Source organism: Melospiza melodia, chromosome 12 (genome assembly GCF_035770615.1).
Source record: "Melospiza melodia melodia isolate bMelMel2 chromosome 12, bMelMel2.pri, whole genome shotgun sequence".
Classification (NCBI taxonomy): Eukaryota; Metazoa; Chordata; class Aves; order Passeriformes; family Passerellidae; genus Melospiza; species Melospiza melodia.
The window spans coordinates 2,013,432-2,029,444 of NC_086205.1; the positions used below are offsets into that span (position 1 = coordinate 2,013,432).

The 16,013-nt window shown below is 56.2% G+C and overlaps 2 protein-coding genes across 2 annotated transcripts in view; one reads left to right on the top strand and one right to left on the bottom strand.

Annotated features, from left to right (window-relative positions):
* Positions 1-1,542: 1,542 nt before the first annotated feature.
* LOC134423489 (zinc finger protein 345-like) lies at positions 1,543-10,835 on the top strand. The gene is made up of 3 exons (XM_063166455.1): positions 1,543-2,140; positions 6,087-6,152; positions 6,305-10,835. Exons 1-3 carry the CDS (start codon positions 1,768-1,770, stop codon positions 7,813-7,815), a joined length of 1,950 nt encoding a protein of 649 aa, XP_063022525.1. The 5' UTR covers positions 1,543-1,767; the 3' UTR covers positions 7,816-10,835.
* Positions 10,836-11,054: 219 nt separating this feature from the next.
* LOC134423825 (serine/threonine-protein kinase DCLK1-like) overlaps positions 11,055-16,013 on the bottom strand; it is a gene marked incomplete at its 5' end in the record, with an annotated part of 31,600 nt that continues 26,641 nt past the window's right edge. The window contains 7 exon segments of the mRNA XM_063167241.1: positions 11,055-11,074; positions 12,003-12,158; positions 12,627-12,853; positions 13,123-13,258; positions 13,542-13,718; positions 13,943-14,164; positions 14,167-14,311. Coding sequence (XP_063023311.1) covers positions 11,055-11,074; positions 12,003-12,158; positions 12,627-12,853; positions 13,123-13,258; positions 13,542-13,718; positions 13,943-14,164; positions 14,167-14,311 — 1,083 coding nt within the window.

Genomic DNA, 16,013 nt, shown 5'->3' on the forward strand with positions numbered 1-16,013 from the left:
CCAGTAAGCTCCAGTTTGATCCCAGTCACATGCCAGCCCTCCCAGTGTGGTCCCAGTGTAATCCCAGTTGCTTCCAATCTCTCCCAGTAAGGTCCCAGCTGCCTCCAGCATGGTTCCAGTTGCTTCCTGGATCAACCCAGTCAGTCCCAGTATGATGCCATTTGCTGCCAGCGTGCTCCCAGTCAGGCCCAGTATGGGGGATGATGTGCAGGGTGTGTTCCCAGTCACTCTCAGATACTCCCAGTATTAGTCCAGTCCCTCCCAGTATGATCCAAAGATGATCCCAGTGTGCTCCCAGTCCCTGCCAGTATGAACCAGTCGTGCTCCACATGGTTCCAGTTCCTCTCTTTCACCCTCACTTTCCTTCCCGTCACTCCCAGTATCTCCCAGTGTACCCCAGTTCCCTCCAGCATCTTTCCAGTTCTTTCCAGTATGATCCCATTTGCTCCCAAGCACTCCCAGTCAGCCTCAGTGTAGTGGCACTCACTGCCAGTATGATCCCAGTCACCTCCAGCATCATCCCAGTTGAAGTTCAGCAGTTTCCAATCACCTGCAGCATGCACCCAGTCACTCCCACTTCCTCCCAGTTGCTCCTATCATGTCCCCACTTGCTCACAGCTACTCCCAGTCATCCTCAGTATAATCCCAGTCACTCCCAGTGTATCCCACTTGCTGCTAACATGGTCTCAATTGCTCCCCACAGGCTCCTGCTCACTCCCAGTATGATCCCAGTATGATCCCAGTGTCCATCAGTGCGATCACACGCTGGCCTGCAATGGCAGTACGATCCAAGTATGATGTCAGTACAAACACAGTACAATCCCAGCCACTCCCAGTATGTTCCCAGTATAATATCAACACAAACCCAGTACAATCCCAGTACGATCCTAGTATGATGTCAGTACAAACCCAGTACAGCCCCAGTCACTCCCAGTAGGATCCCAGTGCAGCCCAGTCCCTGGCAGTGCTGCCTCTGCTGGGATCCCCCAGCCCTGTGTGCGTTCCCCCCCGGCGGATGTGCCGAGAGGAGCCCCAAGGGCTGGCCGTGGCCAGGCAGGGTCCCCAGCAAGGCCCAGTTGGGATGTGCAGCCCCCAGTTTGCCCAGTTTGCCTCTCCTTTGGCCCGGGCCGGGCTCCCCCCGCCCGCAGCGGCTGGGAGCAGCCGAGAGCCCCGCGCTGCCCATGCCGACCTGTCCCCTCTCCTGCCACGGGCTGCCAGGGCTGCGGAACGGGGCACCGAGGGTGTGGCTGCTGCTGGGGGAGGAGGAGGAGGGAGGGAAGGGCAGGGATGGAGGGGGAGAAGGAGGCGGGGTTAGCGGGGAGGAGGGATGGAAGAGGAGAGGAGAGGGAGGAAGAGGAGGGACAAAGGAGCATCAAGGAAAGGAGAAAGAAGCACTCAGTCGTGCCTTCCTTGAATTCTCAGTCCCCACCCGTGGGATCCTCGCCCCCCACAAAGCGCAGGTGAGCGGCGATTGGGGGGGGGGAGCTCAGCCCAGATATCCCGGGGGGTCCCTGGGTTGGGTTTTTGGGGGGATGTTTGGAGAATGAAGCAGTCCAAGGCTGAGCGGAAAAGGCCCCTCGGGGGGACATCGGGGGGTGCCGGAGGCGGCTGCCGGCAGAGGCAGCCTGGAGGAGCAGAGCCCTGTGTGCCCCAGGAGCCCAAAGTGGGGAGCCCAGAGAGGGGGGAGCGCCGCCATGGGCGGGAGCCTCAAGAGCCTGGAGAGGGGCAGGGGGGACTCCTTGGAGCCGCTGCAGCCCCGAGCAGAGAATGAGGGGAGAAGGGAGCCCGGGAGCCCAAACAGCCCCGGCATCCCGAAATGGGGAGATGGAAAACGGGGAACTTTTCGGATCGCCGGGTCTCCCAGCAGCCTGGGCAGGGCGGGCACCGAGTAGACGGGGGACCCCGAATCCAAGCGTGATCCCCAGCAGCTGGGACAGGGGGGAACCTCCCCGGGCACCTGCGGGATGGGGGGCGATGCTCTTGGGTTCCAGAGTTCAGGCAGCGCTGGAGCCGCACGATTCCGGCCGTGCTCTGCTCCCGCCGCTCCCTGCTGCCGCTCCGCCTCTTCCTCCCTCCTCCTCCTCGTCCGGTCCCGGAGCCCTCGCAGCCGGCGGGAGGAGCGGGGATGGAGCCGGGTCAGGTCGGAACGGGGCGAGGGGTGGGGGGGATGGCAGCAGTGGGAGTGACTGGGCTGTACTGGGATCATCCTGGGAGCAGCTCGTGGGTGACTGAGTTCTACTGGGACCATACTGGGATCACACTGGGAGTGAGGAGGAGCAGCACGATAGCTCCAGCGCTGGGGCCGCTCCTGGGGCCCGGGGGGCGGCGAGAGCTGAGGGGGATCCCCAGTACCGGGACGCTCTGATCGCCCATCCCGGAGCACCGGGGGTTCCTCAACCCCCATTCCTGGGCACCGGGATCCCCCCGAGTCCCCATTCCTGGGCATGGGATCCACCCTGCACCCCCTTCCCGGCCATCTCGCCTCTCCCAGCCCCTAGAGCCCCCTTTTCCTTCCCGCAGAGACCCCCTGGACCCCACTTCCTGCCTTTCCCAGCCCCTCCTTTCCTTAACACCGAGGACACCTGGGACCCTTATTCCCGGCCATCCCGGGTTTTCCCACCTTTTGCTGGGAATGGGGACACCGGGGATCCTTGGAGCTCCCTTTCCTGCATGCAGGAACCCCCTTAGCCCGGCCCGTGCCCCCTCTACCCACCGCAGCCTCCCCTTTTCTCAGTCCTGGAACCCCCAAACCCCGTTCTCTGCTCTCCCAGCTCTCCCTTTGGTTCCCCCTTTGGTTGCCCCGTGCCCCCCAGCCCCCAAATCTCGGTGTCCCCCCAGTTCTCCTGTCCCTGCGTTCCCTGCTGTGGCGCTGTCGGAGCCCGGCCCGGGGTTCTCCCAGTTGGTGTCCATGGGGTCCCTGGCTGGGATCCCCTTCCAGCGGGATCTCGGCACAGCCAGAGCCAGCACCACAAGCAGCACCGGCACGGGGCCACCGGGGAGCTGCCGCTGCTGCAGCTGCATCCTGCCATTCCCAGCTGCTCCCAGTTCCTCCCAGTGGCTGCGCAGTCGGCTCCCAGCATACGCCTGGCAGCTCCCAGCACCCCACAGACAGGGACCAATCACACCCCCTACAGTCCCAGTCCGATTGTAGCTACTCCCAGTATGATCCCAGTCAGTCCCAGTATGATCCCAGTCAGTCCCAGTATGATCCCGGTCACTTGCAGTGTAACTCCACTCACTCCCAGTCTGATGCCAGTGGCCCCCAGTGTGATCCCAGCTGCTCCCTGTCAATGCCAGCATGACCCCAGGAGCCTCCAATATAATCCCAGTGATTCCCAGTCTCTCCCAGTATATCCCAGTCCTCCCCAGCATGCTTGCAGTCACTCTCAGTTCCCCTCAGTTGCTTTCAGCATGATTCCAGTTGCTCACAGCCATTCCCAGTCAATCCCTGTATGACTCCAGTCATCCTCAGTGTGATCCCAGTATCACCCAGCATGGATCCAACTGCTCCCACTGTCAAACCAGTATGATCCCAGTTGCTGCCAGAGTAGTTCCACTTGTTCCCAGTTCCTCGCAGCATGGTCCCAGTTGTCCCTAGAATAGTCCCAGTCCCTCTCACCGAGGTCCAACTCACTCCCAGTTGCCCCCAGCATGGTCCCAGCTGTTCCTGTGTGCTTCCAGTCCCCCCAGTATGGTCACAGACAGTCTCAGCATATCCCAGTTGGCCTGGTACAGTTCTAGTTAGATCAGAATGATCCCAGTCTTTTCCAGTTCCTCTCAGTTGCCTCCAGCATGATCCCAGTTTCTGGCAGTTGCCCAAAGTGTGATCCCAGTGGCTCCCAGGATGACCCCAGCAGGAGCAGTAGTCACTCCAGTATGGTTCCACTCGCTTCTTGGATGATCCCAGTCACTCCCAGTATTATGCCAGTGGCCCCCATTATGATCCCAGTTGCTCCCTGTCAATGCCAGGATTACCCCAGGAGCCTCCAGTATGATCCCAGTGATTCCCAGTCTCCCCCAGTATATCCCAGTCAGCCCCAGCATGCTCCCAGTCACTCCCAGTTCCCCCCAGTTGCTTTCAGCATGATCCCAGTTGCTCACAGCCACTCCCAGTGACTCCCAGTATGGTTCCAGTCACCCCTAGTATGACCCCAGTCAGTCCCAGATACTCCCAGCGTTATTGCAGTCATGCTCAGAGTGACTCCCTGGCACTCCCAGTGTGGGCCCAGAGTCTCCCAGTCACTTCCAGTATGGTTCTAGTCAGAACCAGCACCTTCCCAGTCACTCCCAGTATGATCCCAGCCATTTCCCATAGGATCCCAGTAGGATCCCAGCATGGGCACAGCTGCTCCCATGATCATCCAGTGTGGCTCCAGTTGCTGCCATTTACCCCCTTTGTGGTTTCAGTGTATCCCAGTTGCTCCCAGCATGTTCCCAATCATTCCCAGCTGCCCTGAATTGCTTCCAGCCTGATGCCAGTTGCTCACAGCCACTCCCAGTCACCCTCAGTGCAGTCCCAGTGGCTGCCAGTATGATCCAGTATGATGCTAGTCACTCCCAGCAGTGGCCAGCTCCTCCTACTGTGATCCCAGTAGGATCCCAGTAGCCCGCAGCAAGGTTCCAGTCACTCCCTGTTCCTCCCAGTGTGATCCCAGTTGTCCCAGTATAGTGCCAGGTACTCCATAGATGATCCCAGTCCCTGCCAGCATGGTGCCAGTCATGCCCAGTTGTCCCCAGTGTACCTCCAGTCATTCCCACTCGCTCCCAGGTATCCCCCAGCATGGTGTCCCAGTTCTCCCCAGCATGGTCCCACCTGTTCCCAGTGTGGTTCCAGTCACCCGAGTATGGTTAACAGACACTCCCAGTATATCCCAGTGTCCCTCAGCATGCTCACAGTCATTCCCAGTCACTCCCAGTAGAAACCAGTCCCAGTGCTGCCACTGCTGGGATCCCCCAGCCCTGTGTGCGTTCCCCCCCGGCTGATGTGCCGAGAGGAGCCCCAAGGGCTGGCCGTGGCCAGGCAGGGTCCCCAGCAAGGCCCAGTTGGGATGTGCAGCCCCCAGTTTGCCCAGTTTGCCTCTCCTTTGGCCCGGGCCGGGCTCCCCCCGCCCGCAGCGGCTGGGAGCAGCCGAGAGCCCCGCGCTGCCCATGCCGACCTGTCCCCGCTCCTGCCACGGGCTGCCAGGGCTGCGGGAACGGGGCACCGAGGGTGTGGCTGCTGCTGGGGGAGGAGGAGGAGGGAGGGAAGGGCAGGGATGGAGGGGGAGAAGGAGGCGGGGTTAGCGGGGAGGAGGGATGGAAGAGGAGAGGGAGGAAGAGGAGGGACAAAGGAGCATCAAGGAAAGAAGAAAACCATGTGGTCATTCCTTCCCTGAATTCGCAGCCCCCACCTGTGGGATCATCACCCCCCCCTCACCATCGCACAGGTGAGCGGGGAGGGGGGGGGAGCTCAGCCCAGATATCCCGGGGGGTCCCTGGGTTGGGTTTTTGGGGCGATGTTTGGAGAATGAAGCAGTCCAAGGCTGAGCGGAAAAGGCCCCTCGGGGGGACATCGGGGGGTGCCGGAGGCGGCTGCCGGCAGAGGCAGCCTGGAGGAGCAGAGCCCTGTGTGCCCCAGGAGCCCAAAGTGGGGAGCCCAGAGAGGGGGGAGCGCCGCCATGGGCGGGAGCCTCAAGAGCCTGGAGAGGGGCAGGGGGGACTCCTTGGAGCCGCTGCAGCCCAGAGCAGAGAATGAGGGGAGAAGGGAGCCCGGGAGCCCAAACAGCCCCGGCATCCCGAAATGGGGAGAGTGAAGAGGGGGGAGCTTTTGGCATTGCTGGGACTGCCGGCAGCCTGAGCAGGGCAGGCACCGAGCACCAGGGGGACCCCGAATCCAAGCGTGACCCCAGCGGCTGGGACAGGGGGAACCCCCAAACACCAAAGAGGAGGGACCAGGCACAGGAAACTCCTGGGAGGCTTTTCCAGGGCTGAATCTTGGTGTTTGGGAGGTTTTTATGCCACCCTGATTGCCAGTGACTCCTAGAGATAGACTTGGACTGAGGGACCTTCAAACTCAATGTGCTCATCCCTTGTTTTCCCCAAACCAGGATTTCCCATTCCCAACCCCTGGGAGGCTGCAAGGCAGAGGAATATGCCCGAGGACACTGATGCAGGTGAGGAGGAAGTCAGTGCCCCTTTCCCCTCTGTGCTGCTCCATCTCCCAGCCCAGCATGGCCCCGGCTGCAGCTCAGCCCTGGGGGATCTCCTTGCCCTTGCCTGTGGTATGGAGGCAAATCCCATCCTGTCCTTGTCCGTCCTCCCCCAGAGCAGGAGCTGAGCATGGAGAGCAGGGAGGACAAATGCCCGCGGCAGAACCTGGTGGCAGAGGCCGTTTTGAGCGGCTCCACAGCGCAGGAATCCAACGCGGAGGAAAAGCCCTGGAGATGCCGCACGAGGAGGGGCTGCAAACGCAGCTGGCGGGGATCTGAGGGGGAAAGAGCCAGCCTGGGCCGGGAAGGCGGCCAGAGATGGAGCCAGAGCTCGGAGCTGGTGCTCCATGAGCAGCTCCATGATGGGGAGAAGCCCCAGAAACGTGTGCAGTGTGGGAAGAGGTTCCGGAGGAGCTCCGACCTGATCAAGCACCAGAGGACCCACACTGGGGAACGGCCCTACGATTGTGATCAATGCAGGAAAAGATTTAAGACCAGCTCCCATCTCCTCCAGCACCAGCGCACGCACATGGAGGAGATGCCCTTTCGCTGCCCCGACTGTGGGAAGGGATTCAGGCACAAGTCCCATCTTGTCATGCACCAAGAAATCCATACTGGGGAGAGGCCCCATAAGTGTGAGGAATATGGGAAGAGCTTCAGCTGGAGCTCCAGCGTGATCCGGCACCAGGTAATCCACACCGGGGAGAGGCCCTATGAGTGTGAGGAATGTGGGAAGAGCTTCAGCTTGAGATCCCACCTGATGAGGCACCAGGTGGTCCACACTGGGGAGAGGCCCTACGAGTGTGAGGAATGTGGGAAGAGCTTCAGCTGGAGCTCCACCCTGATCAGGCACCAGAGGACCCACACTGGGGAAAGGCCCTACGAGTGTGAGGAGTGTGAGAAGAGGTTTAGCTTGAGATCCGAGCTGAGTCAGCATCAGAGGACCCACACTGGGGAACGGCCCTACGAGTGCGATCAGTGCAGGAAGAGATTTCAGTCCAGCTCCCATCTCCTCCAGCACCAGCGCACGCACACAGAGGAGAGGCCCTTCCGCTGCCCCGACTGTGGGCAGGGCTTCAGGCACAATTCCCATCTTGTCATGCACCGACAAATCCACACTGGGGAGAGGCCCCACGAGTGTGAGGAATGTGGGAAGAGCTTCAGTCGGAGCTCAACCCTGATCAGGCACCAGAGGACCCACACTGGGGAACGGCCCTACGAGTGTGGGGAGTGTGGGAAGAGGTTCAGACAGAGCGCCAACCTGATTCAGCACCGGAACATCCACACTGGAAAACGGTCGCACAGGTGTGGGAAATGTGGAAAGAGCTTCAGGCAGCATTCCTACCTGATCCGCCACCAAAAGATCCACACAGGGGAGAGGCCCTACGAGTGTGATAAATGCAGGAAGAGGTTTAAGACCAGCTCCTATCTCCTCCGGCACTATCGCATTCACAGAGAGGAGAGGCCCTTCCAATGCCCCGACTGCGGGAAGGGATTCAAGCACAACTGCACCCTCATCACCCACCGGCGCATCCACACTGGGGAGAGGCCCTACGAGTGTGAGGAGTGTGGGAAGAGCTTCTCACAGCGCTCTCACTTGAACAAGCACCAACGGAGCCACCAGTAAGGGAAGCCCTGCGAGTGCCCCGAGTGCAGGAGGAGCTTCGTGCGCTGCTCCAGCTCCATCCCCCACTGGAGGAGGCACTTTGGGCACAGCCCTGGTCACTCACATTCCTGTGATCCATGTTGGGAACACACCAGGCTGCTTCTCCTTTCCGTTTGGCCTGAATTTTCTTCTGCTTCATCTTCATCTCTTAAAAGCAGCCAAACAGGGTTAAATGAATGAAATTGATCAAAGATGTCCAAAGTCCCTCCATTAATCAGGAGTTTGAGGGGGAATTTAGGACTTGGGGACACATTCTGTGTGGAGTGGCTCTGTGTCTAAGAGGCAGGAATTGGATTTCACCCTTCTTGTGTTGCTAAGAACTCCTCCCTTGACCCAAACCCCAACTCCAGCCCTGGGATACCCTATAAAAACCCCATGGCTCTGCCTTTGCCCTGTCTATCGGGGGTCAGAAATGGATTCTGGAGCTTTCTCAAACCAAGACCCAACTTGTTTGTTCCTGACATCAGCAGCTGCAGCCTCCCTGGATACCATGAACTCTGGAGAATGGGGGCAGCCAGTGAGGACAGGTCCTGAATTGCAAGATAAGTGTGTGTTCTGTTTGCCATCTGTCAGAGGTGGGGCAGTTATCTTCTGTTCATTGGGCAGTTTATCTCTTCCACAACCAATCCTCCCTCCAGGAGATATCTTCTGATAATGGACTGGCTATTAATTATTAATTATCTGTTGTTAATGGGCCATTGAGTGTCCCTGCATGGCTGATAAAATGACATCCTGCCATTAGGTGATGCTCCGCCCAGGAGGAGGAGCCAAGCATTCCTGGATAGAATCTGAGGTTTGGAACACCACAGCAGCCTTTTCCCACTGGATTCCCAGAGGAGCAGCTGTCTTCTCCACTGGATTCCCAGAGGACGGAAGATTCCCCAGCCCATCTGCAGCAGCCTGGACCTTCAGAGGAAAACTCCACCCTTCTCCAGGCTCCCTGCTCCAACAGAACCACACCTGGCACTGCAGGAGGGCTGCAGCCACCATTCACTGGGACTGCTGCCAATACCCTGACCCACAAGGTGTCAGGTACTGTTCTGACTCTGTCAGTGGTTTTGTTTGTTTGTACTACAGCATTTGTATTTTTAATTTTTCCTTATAAAACCTGTTATTCCTATTCCCATATCTTTGCTTGAGAGCCCCTTAATTTCAACATTACAACAATTCAGAGGGAGGGGGTTTACATTTTCCATTCCAGGGAAGGAACCTGCCTTCCTTAGCTGACACCTGTCTTTTCAAACCAAGACAATAACAGTTACTTTAACACACAGATATAAAATACATTTTAATATCTTTGAAAAGCCAATATTATAATATATGTGTATAACGATAGTGACCTTAAAAACATGGGAGTAGAAAGCTTATGAGGAGGGGAATTTCCAGTAAGGGAAGCAAAATTCCCAGTACTGGGACTGGGCCATGGGACGGACATCTACCATCATTCAGCGAGAGGTTTATTTTTATGGATATGTATTATAATATTGGCTTTTCACAGATATTAAAATAGATTTTATATGTGTGATGTTAAAGTAACTGTGTTGTAAAGATACAGTTTTGTTTTCTGTCATTAATTAAGCTTAGTGAAATAGCTGCTTGTGTTAAACTGCCTGCTTGGATGGGATAACATCCAATGCACACAGGATGAGGACACCTGTACAGATCTGCCAACTATCAGCATTCCCCATCTGCAGGCAGAGTGGACCAAGGCCCAAAAACTGGAGGTGATAAGAATGGACTAAAACCACAACCAAGGAATCTGCATGCCCTAAAAAGGCAGATCCAAGGAAGAGCCATGCTAAACCGTTCTTGAAGCATGTAAACTAGTTTGGGGGTAAAGTTTGCTGTGCATGAGGGTCTATGAATATGCAACAGGCTGATGTAAGGGGAAAGGTATTTCAGGGGGATCCCTGGTGCCGAGATGCACCCGGCCGTGATAACCTTTGCTCCATGGTCCTGGTCTCCCATTGTCCTTTATTAAACTTTTTACATTTTCACAGGAGAATGAACGTGTTTTTCACATTTAGGAACGGTTTAAGATTTTTTGTTTTTCATGGGAGGGAGTTTTGAAGAGCTACAAGTGGCTAATCTGCCTGCAACAAGGACCATTTCACGGGCTCTTGTCACCTTTCCTGACACATCTGCTGCAGCTCATGGAGGGTAAAGCCCTGGAGGCTCCTTGGGGGCGGTTATGGATGATTGCAGGCAGCGCCTCGATGCCCTGGATCAGCCCTGCCCCCTCCTGGGAACCCCCACATTTTGGGGAAGATTTGGAGGGTTTTGAGGAGATTTGAGGGAGATTTTGTCTGGGTTTGAATCCTACGCCAAATTTGGGGTCAGGGAGGTACCAAAACCACCCAAAATCCACCCAGAATTGACCCAAAATTACCAAAAATTAACCCAAAATGTCCTCCAAATCCATCCTCTGGGGGTTTGGGGGAGATTTGGAGGGATTTTAGGGGAATTTTAGGGGTGAATTTTTAGTGGGTTTGAATCCTACGCCCACTTCAGCATGCATGAGGTACCCAAACCCCCCCCAAAATCCACCCAAAATTTTTCCTGAGGTGGTTGGGAGGAAGTTTGAGGGGGTTTGAGTGAATTTGGGGGTTCCGGGGGAGATTTTATGGGGGTTTTTGGCAGTCATCATCATCCAAAACACAACACCCCATGCCAAAGCCTAGACCAAACCCTAAGGACTGTGCCCCCCATGGAGAGGAGATCAAAGAACTGCACCCCTTCTGGGGAGGAGATCAAAAGCCAGAGGAGACTGAGCTATTAACTCATTAAGTAAAAACATATTCATTTAATCAAGTATCGTCATTTCTGTTACTTTATCCTTTGTGATTAAGTCTCGAATGCTTTTCTATTCCTTGTTAATTTAGCTGAATAATATTCATTTTGGTTTTGTAAACTATTAAGTCATATTCCTGATCTTATATATGTGGTCCCATATGTCTAATAAACCACAAATAAACTTACAATTTAGCAGCAGTTTTAATTGAGATAAAATAATATGATCAAATAGCATCCAGTAGTTACAAAAAGAAATTTGGCAGTGGTTCAGATGTAGCATAAGCAAAACCCATCAATCGGGGTATGGGGAGGGCTTCCCACCCTGCCTCACGTGCAAAAGGATCCCAACACAACTTATATACTGTATGCTAGTACATATTCATCAATATTTTCCTGTAAATCTCCTCCTATTTACGATTCTTGAAATCTACATCACCACACACACACAGCGCATGCTTCCGCTGTGGCTAAGGGGGCTTCTGGCTCTTTGGTGCTCTTCTTGGAGGAAGGCCAGCAGTCTTCCTCGCTGTCCTCTGAATAACCTGGCAGGTTGTGCACGTGCCCCAGGTCCTGTGTTATGTAAGTAAGCACTGTGTTCCAAGTAAGCCTTATTATTTTATAGATAAGAGCACTATTTTAGACTCCCTGTCTGGAATTGTCCCAACTTTATTCATGTCACGGCCGATCCTGTCCTGGGAGTTGTCTTAACTTTGTCTTGATGTCAATTCTGACTTGGGAGTCTTCCTAACTTTTGTTCATCCAGTCTCCCATATCCTGTTTCCTACATGTATCATCTAAAAGAAACCCATGTGCTTCATAACATTAATCACATATACCTTTCCAATTATTTTCCAAAAATATTTATATAATTACAATTTAGTTAGCACAAATCACATCCATTTATCACAGGAGGCCAAAAACTTGGAAAAGGAGGAAAGAAACACTCCAATGATGACGATGACAAAAAAATCCCAATTTATTTTTGACAGCAAATGAACACCGGCCGCCCTCCAGCCCTCCCAGCCTGGCAGGCTGAGTGGGGCCATTCCCATGGCATGAGGTGCTGGCAGCCTGCGGAGAGAAACCAGAGAGCCACGGTCAGTCACAGCAGGCTCCTGTCCCCCTGTCCCGCCATGGCTGTGCCCGGGCCAGGCTGCTGGCTGTGCTCAGAGCCCAAACCTCCCGACCCATTCTCTGTTTTTAGAGAAGGGCAGCGTTTCAGGCCACGTTCCGCCTCCTCTGCTTAATCAGGGCACAGCAACCTCCTCAGCAGCTGCAGGAGCGGGATGCCCGTGTGCCCGCTGCCGCCTGCCCGGAGCCATTCTGCCAGCCGAGCTGTGGAGCCGGGTGCCCACCTCTGGAGAGCTGCTGCCAGGAGAGGAGCCGATCCCGCACCAGGTCCTCGTCCTTCTGGAAGGGGCTGTCCCCACAGACCGTGGCCCCTGGGGTAGCGCTGGCACTGGACACTGCAGGCGCTCCCCCGTCCGGTCCGGGAACCAGGTGTAATCCTCCTGGGAAAAACAAAGAACAAAAGCACGAAAGTCAATTCAAAACGAGACCTGGAAACAAAGCACAAAGCTTGTCACCATTTCACGGCCCTGTGGAGGGTCTGACCACTCCATGTGAGAATTAAACTGTCCACGGGTGGGGAAAATCCCCACCTTTCCTGCCCATAAACGCAGCCCTTCCTCAAGGGGCTGCAGAGCAGACCAGCTGGGGTACAGCTTCAGAACCCGTCCCCCTCTGCTGCCTCCCATCCACATGGATGGATGCTTTTGTCAGGCTGGCTGCCCCCGCCTCAGCCCGTGCCAGGCTGGCTGGCAGAAGCTGTCAGCAAGGCCAGGAGCCGGCTCTCCTTCCACAACATCCGTCCCCTGTCCCGCCAAAAAGCAGCTCGGCGGCCGGCAGGAAAATTAATATTCCCCAGCGCCGCCGAGCGGGGAACCTCCGGCACGTGGCCAGGCCGAGCCCTGCCGTGCCTGGAAGCACCAGCATCCCCCCGTCCCTGCGCCGGCTGGGGACTCCTCTTGATTGCATTGGGGCGCAGAGCGTGTCCTCCAGGCAGGGGCCGCAGCCAAAGCCAATGGGCTCTGCCCCGCCGGCGGCCAGCTCCAGGATGGTGTTCCCAGCTCCAGGATGGTGTTCCCAGCTCCAGGATGGTGTTCCCAGCTCCACGTCGTGCTCCAGAAGAACGCGCCAGTTGTGCCTCGGCTTGTGGGGACATCACGATGCCATTGAGCTGCAGGGGGATGTTTCCCCTCTCCCAGTCTGTGGCACCTTCACCGCACTGCCACCACTTCTCCAATGGGACGGGCAGCATGGAGCCGCTCCCTCCACAGCTCACGGGGACCAGCGGAAGCATCTCCTCGGCTGCGCTCTCTCCTCTGTGCCACGGTCGCAGGGAATCGCTCCAGGGTTTTCTTCCAGTGCCACGAGACGCGTGCCGGTGCTACGTGCTGGGCTCCTGGATCCTACTGTGCACAGGGATGCATCTCTGCTGTCTTCTGGGCCAGGCAGGGCTCCTGCAGCCAAGAATGCTCAAAAAGGTCCTCCAGTGATGGCCTGTCTGTGGGGTCCATGCAGAAACACCACCTGATGAGGTGCTGGCACTCTGCGGAGAGAAACCAGAAACCACCGCTCAGCGGGACAAGGCTCCTGTCCATGCTCTCCCACATTCCACAATGCCCAGGCCACCAGGAGTGCTCAGAGCTGCACCCAAAAGCTTCCTATTGATCCTCTCTTGTGGATGACACCAGCAGAGAGGCACAGGTGCCACCTCCTTCAGCTAAGCCCAGGAGATCCACTCCTCACCAGCTGCAAGAGTAGGATGTTTATGTGCCAGCTGCCTCTCACAACCCCGTTCTTCCCCTTGTGCCTTGAAGGCACATCCCCACCTTGAGACATCCAGGGCAGGAAGAAGAGCTGGCCCTGGACAATGTCCTCGTTGGTGTGGAAAGGAAAGTGCCCGCAGACCAGCTCATAGAGCAGGATGCCCAGGGACCAGATGGTGGCTGGCTGGCCATGGTAGCAGCCAAAGAGGATCCACTCCGGTGGGCTGTACTCCGGTGTTCCTATGGGACATGGACGCAGCTCATCAGGCCCATGCTGCTCCCTCCCTCCCAGCCAGCTCCCGTTCCACAACAGCCAGCCCCTGCCCTGCCAAAAAGCAACTTGGCTGCAGCTGTCTGAAGAAGGATTCCCCCTCCTTCCGTCCCTCCTTCCTTCCCTCCCTCTTCCCCCTCTGCCAGACAAAGGGGAACTTTGCTGCCCTGCTGGGCCCTGGCTTTGGGCTCACCTGACATCTGGGTGTAAAACGTGTCCTGGAGGATCGTGCCGCAGCCGAAGTCGAGGAGTTTCGCCTCACCCGTGGCCAGGTTGACGAGGACGTTCTCGGCCTTGATGTGACGGTGGAGGACACCCTGGCTGCTGCAGCACCACACGGCCTCCAGCACCTGGCGGAGCAGCCCCCGCGCCACGGGCTCCGTCAGGAACCACTGTTCGTGCAGGAAGTACAGAGGTGCTGACAGCGCTGCGGACGCTCCGTGAGCAGCGCGAAGCCCTCGGGAACCTCGAACCAGTCCAGGAGCCGCACGACGCCGCAGAAGCCAGGCCACGACACCTTCCACAGCAGCGCCGGCTCCAGGGGCACAGGGGCGCCCTTGCGCTGCGGGGGGACCGCGATGCCGTCAGCGGGGCCGATGCTGCGCCGCGCCTCGGGCAGCCCCTGCCCGGCCCCGCCGCGGCTCGCCATGGCCCGGCCCGGGGCGCTGTGCTGCCCCTGCTCACTCCACGCTCGCTGCCCTCGCAGCGTTCCGGCTGCCGCCCTGCCGGGCCTCGCCTCAGCCCCGCCCGGCACGGCCCGCCGGCTCCTCCCGCTGGCCCCGCTCATTCCCCAGCCGTGCCCGCTCCGAGATGCGTTCCCGGGACACTCACTTGATGGCCACCTGCGAGCCAAGGCCGGCGGCGGACTGAAGATCACGCTTGGTTAAGCGTGTATAAGCTGGAGAACACGCAGAATAAAAAATCTTTTTTCTTCTTGGACCCTGATCACGTGTGTATGTCACATCCGGCCTAATGGTGACAGCTGCCCCATCTCTGGGTCAAGAAACAAGTATTGTCTGACAGGTAACTTGTCAACAAACTGAGAAAGAAATTAGTACCTGGGCATGCAGATTTCTGAAGGGAGGAAAGAAAAGTGTTGACAAGAATAAGCCTAAATTTTAAATGCCTGAAACACTCAAAAATAACATGTTTTGGGCTATTGTACCATATGTTACACAGGGTTCAAACAAACCACAACTCATTAGTATCTGGACTTCATTGCCCACTATGCTTTGAAATGTTGCTAAAGGCACTTTGTGTCAAAGATCCAGTTCCTGTAGGTCACTGTAGATGTAGATCAAAATCCTACCAAAAAATCCGTGTCCAAACCAGCAAGAGTGAGACTTTTGTCCTTGGCAGTAGCTTCCAGGTGCTCCTGGAAACTACCAGGCCTAGACACAAAGATGTGTATTTAACAAAGGGAGAGAAGCACCATGCTTAGCTCTAACTGTGACCTTTGCTAGCAGATCTACTGGCAGGTAATAAATTCCATTTGTTCTGCTCTTAGCCAGAGCCAAGATGGGAATCAAAGTCTAGATCACAGGAGAAGATCACAATAGTCTCAGCTTTTCCAGATGAGGAAAAATACAAAGGATGGTAAATTTGCGTTGGGTTTACAGGGTTTTTTTACAGATCAATAGACAAGTTATGAAGCTTAAAAGATGACAGCAAAGGAAAATCAACAGATATGCTGAAACTGCGTGAAGAGGAAGGAGACTTCAAATTAACTGAAAAGCTGCACAGAAAGCTTCTCTACTTTTTGCAGATGCTTCAAGTTTTAAATGAAAAACTCTAGCAGCACTTCCAACTTCTTTTTATCAATTCTAGAATAAAGACAATGAAAACTGTGTACTCCTGCTTACAGTATGCAGTAAAGCGCAGGAAGCCATTAGAGTAAGAACAATTGTGTTTAGAAGGCTGAGGCAGCCTTAGGGGTAGGAGGAATGGGGAGGCGTGGAAATCAGGCCCGTGAGCACCATTCAAGGAGCTTTCAGGCCCTGAGCAGTCCCTCACAGTGGGTATCCCAGCAGATGGAGTCCAAATGCAGCCACAGCTGGGTGGGAAAAGTGCCGGGCTGTTGAGCCGTGGTTAGCAGGGGCTCCGGCATCAAATTGCTCCCTGACAGGTGTGGTATGCTGTGTGTGTGTGTGTGCCCAACAGCTGGCAACAGCAGGCTGGCCCAGATGTGGGAAAAGGCCAAGGAGGCAGCAGAGTGGGAATGGGGCTCTGAGGAGGCCCTGGTGGTTGCACACACCCGTGGGGGA

What these genes read in the sequence shown, in the direction of transcription:
- LOC134423489 (XM_063166455.1), top strand. Translation starts at nt 1,768, where the DNA reads ATGAGGGGAGAAGGGAGCCCGGGAGCCCAAACAGCCCCGGCATCCCGA. An exon ending in CGGGGATGGAGCCGGGTCAG is followed by an intron (nt 2,141 to 6,086) that starts GTCGGAACGGGG and finishes TCCCCAAACCAG; the next exon opens with GATTTCCCATTCCCAACCCC. An exon ending in GCCCGAGGACACTGATGCAG is followed by an intron (nt 6,153 to 6,304) that starts GTGAGGAGGAAG and finishes GTCCTCCCCCAG; the next exon opens with AGCAGGAGCTGAGCATGGAG.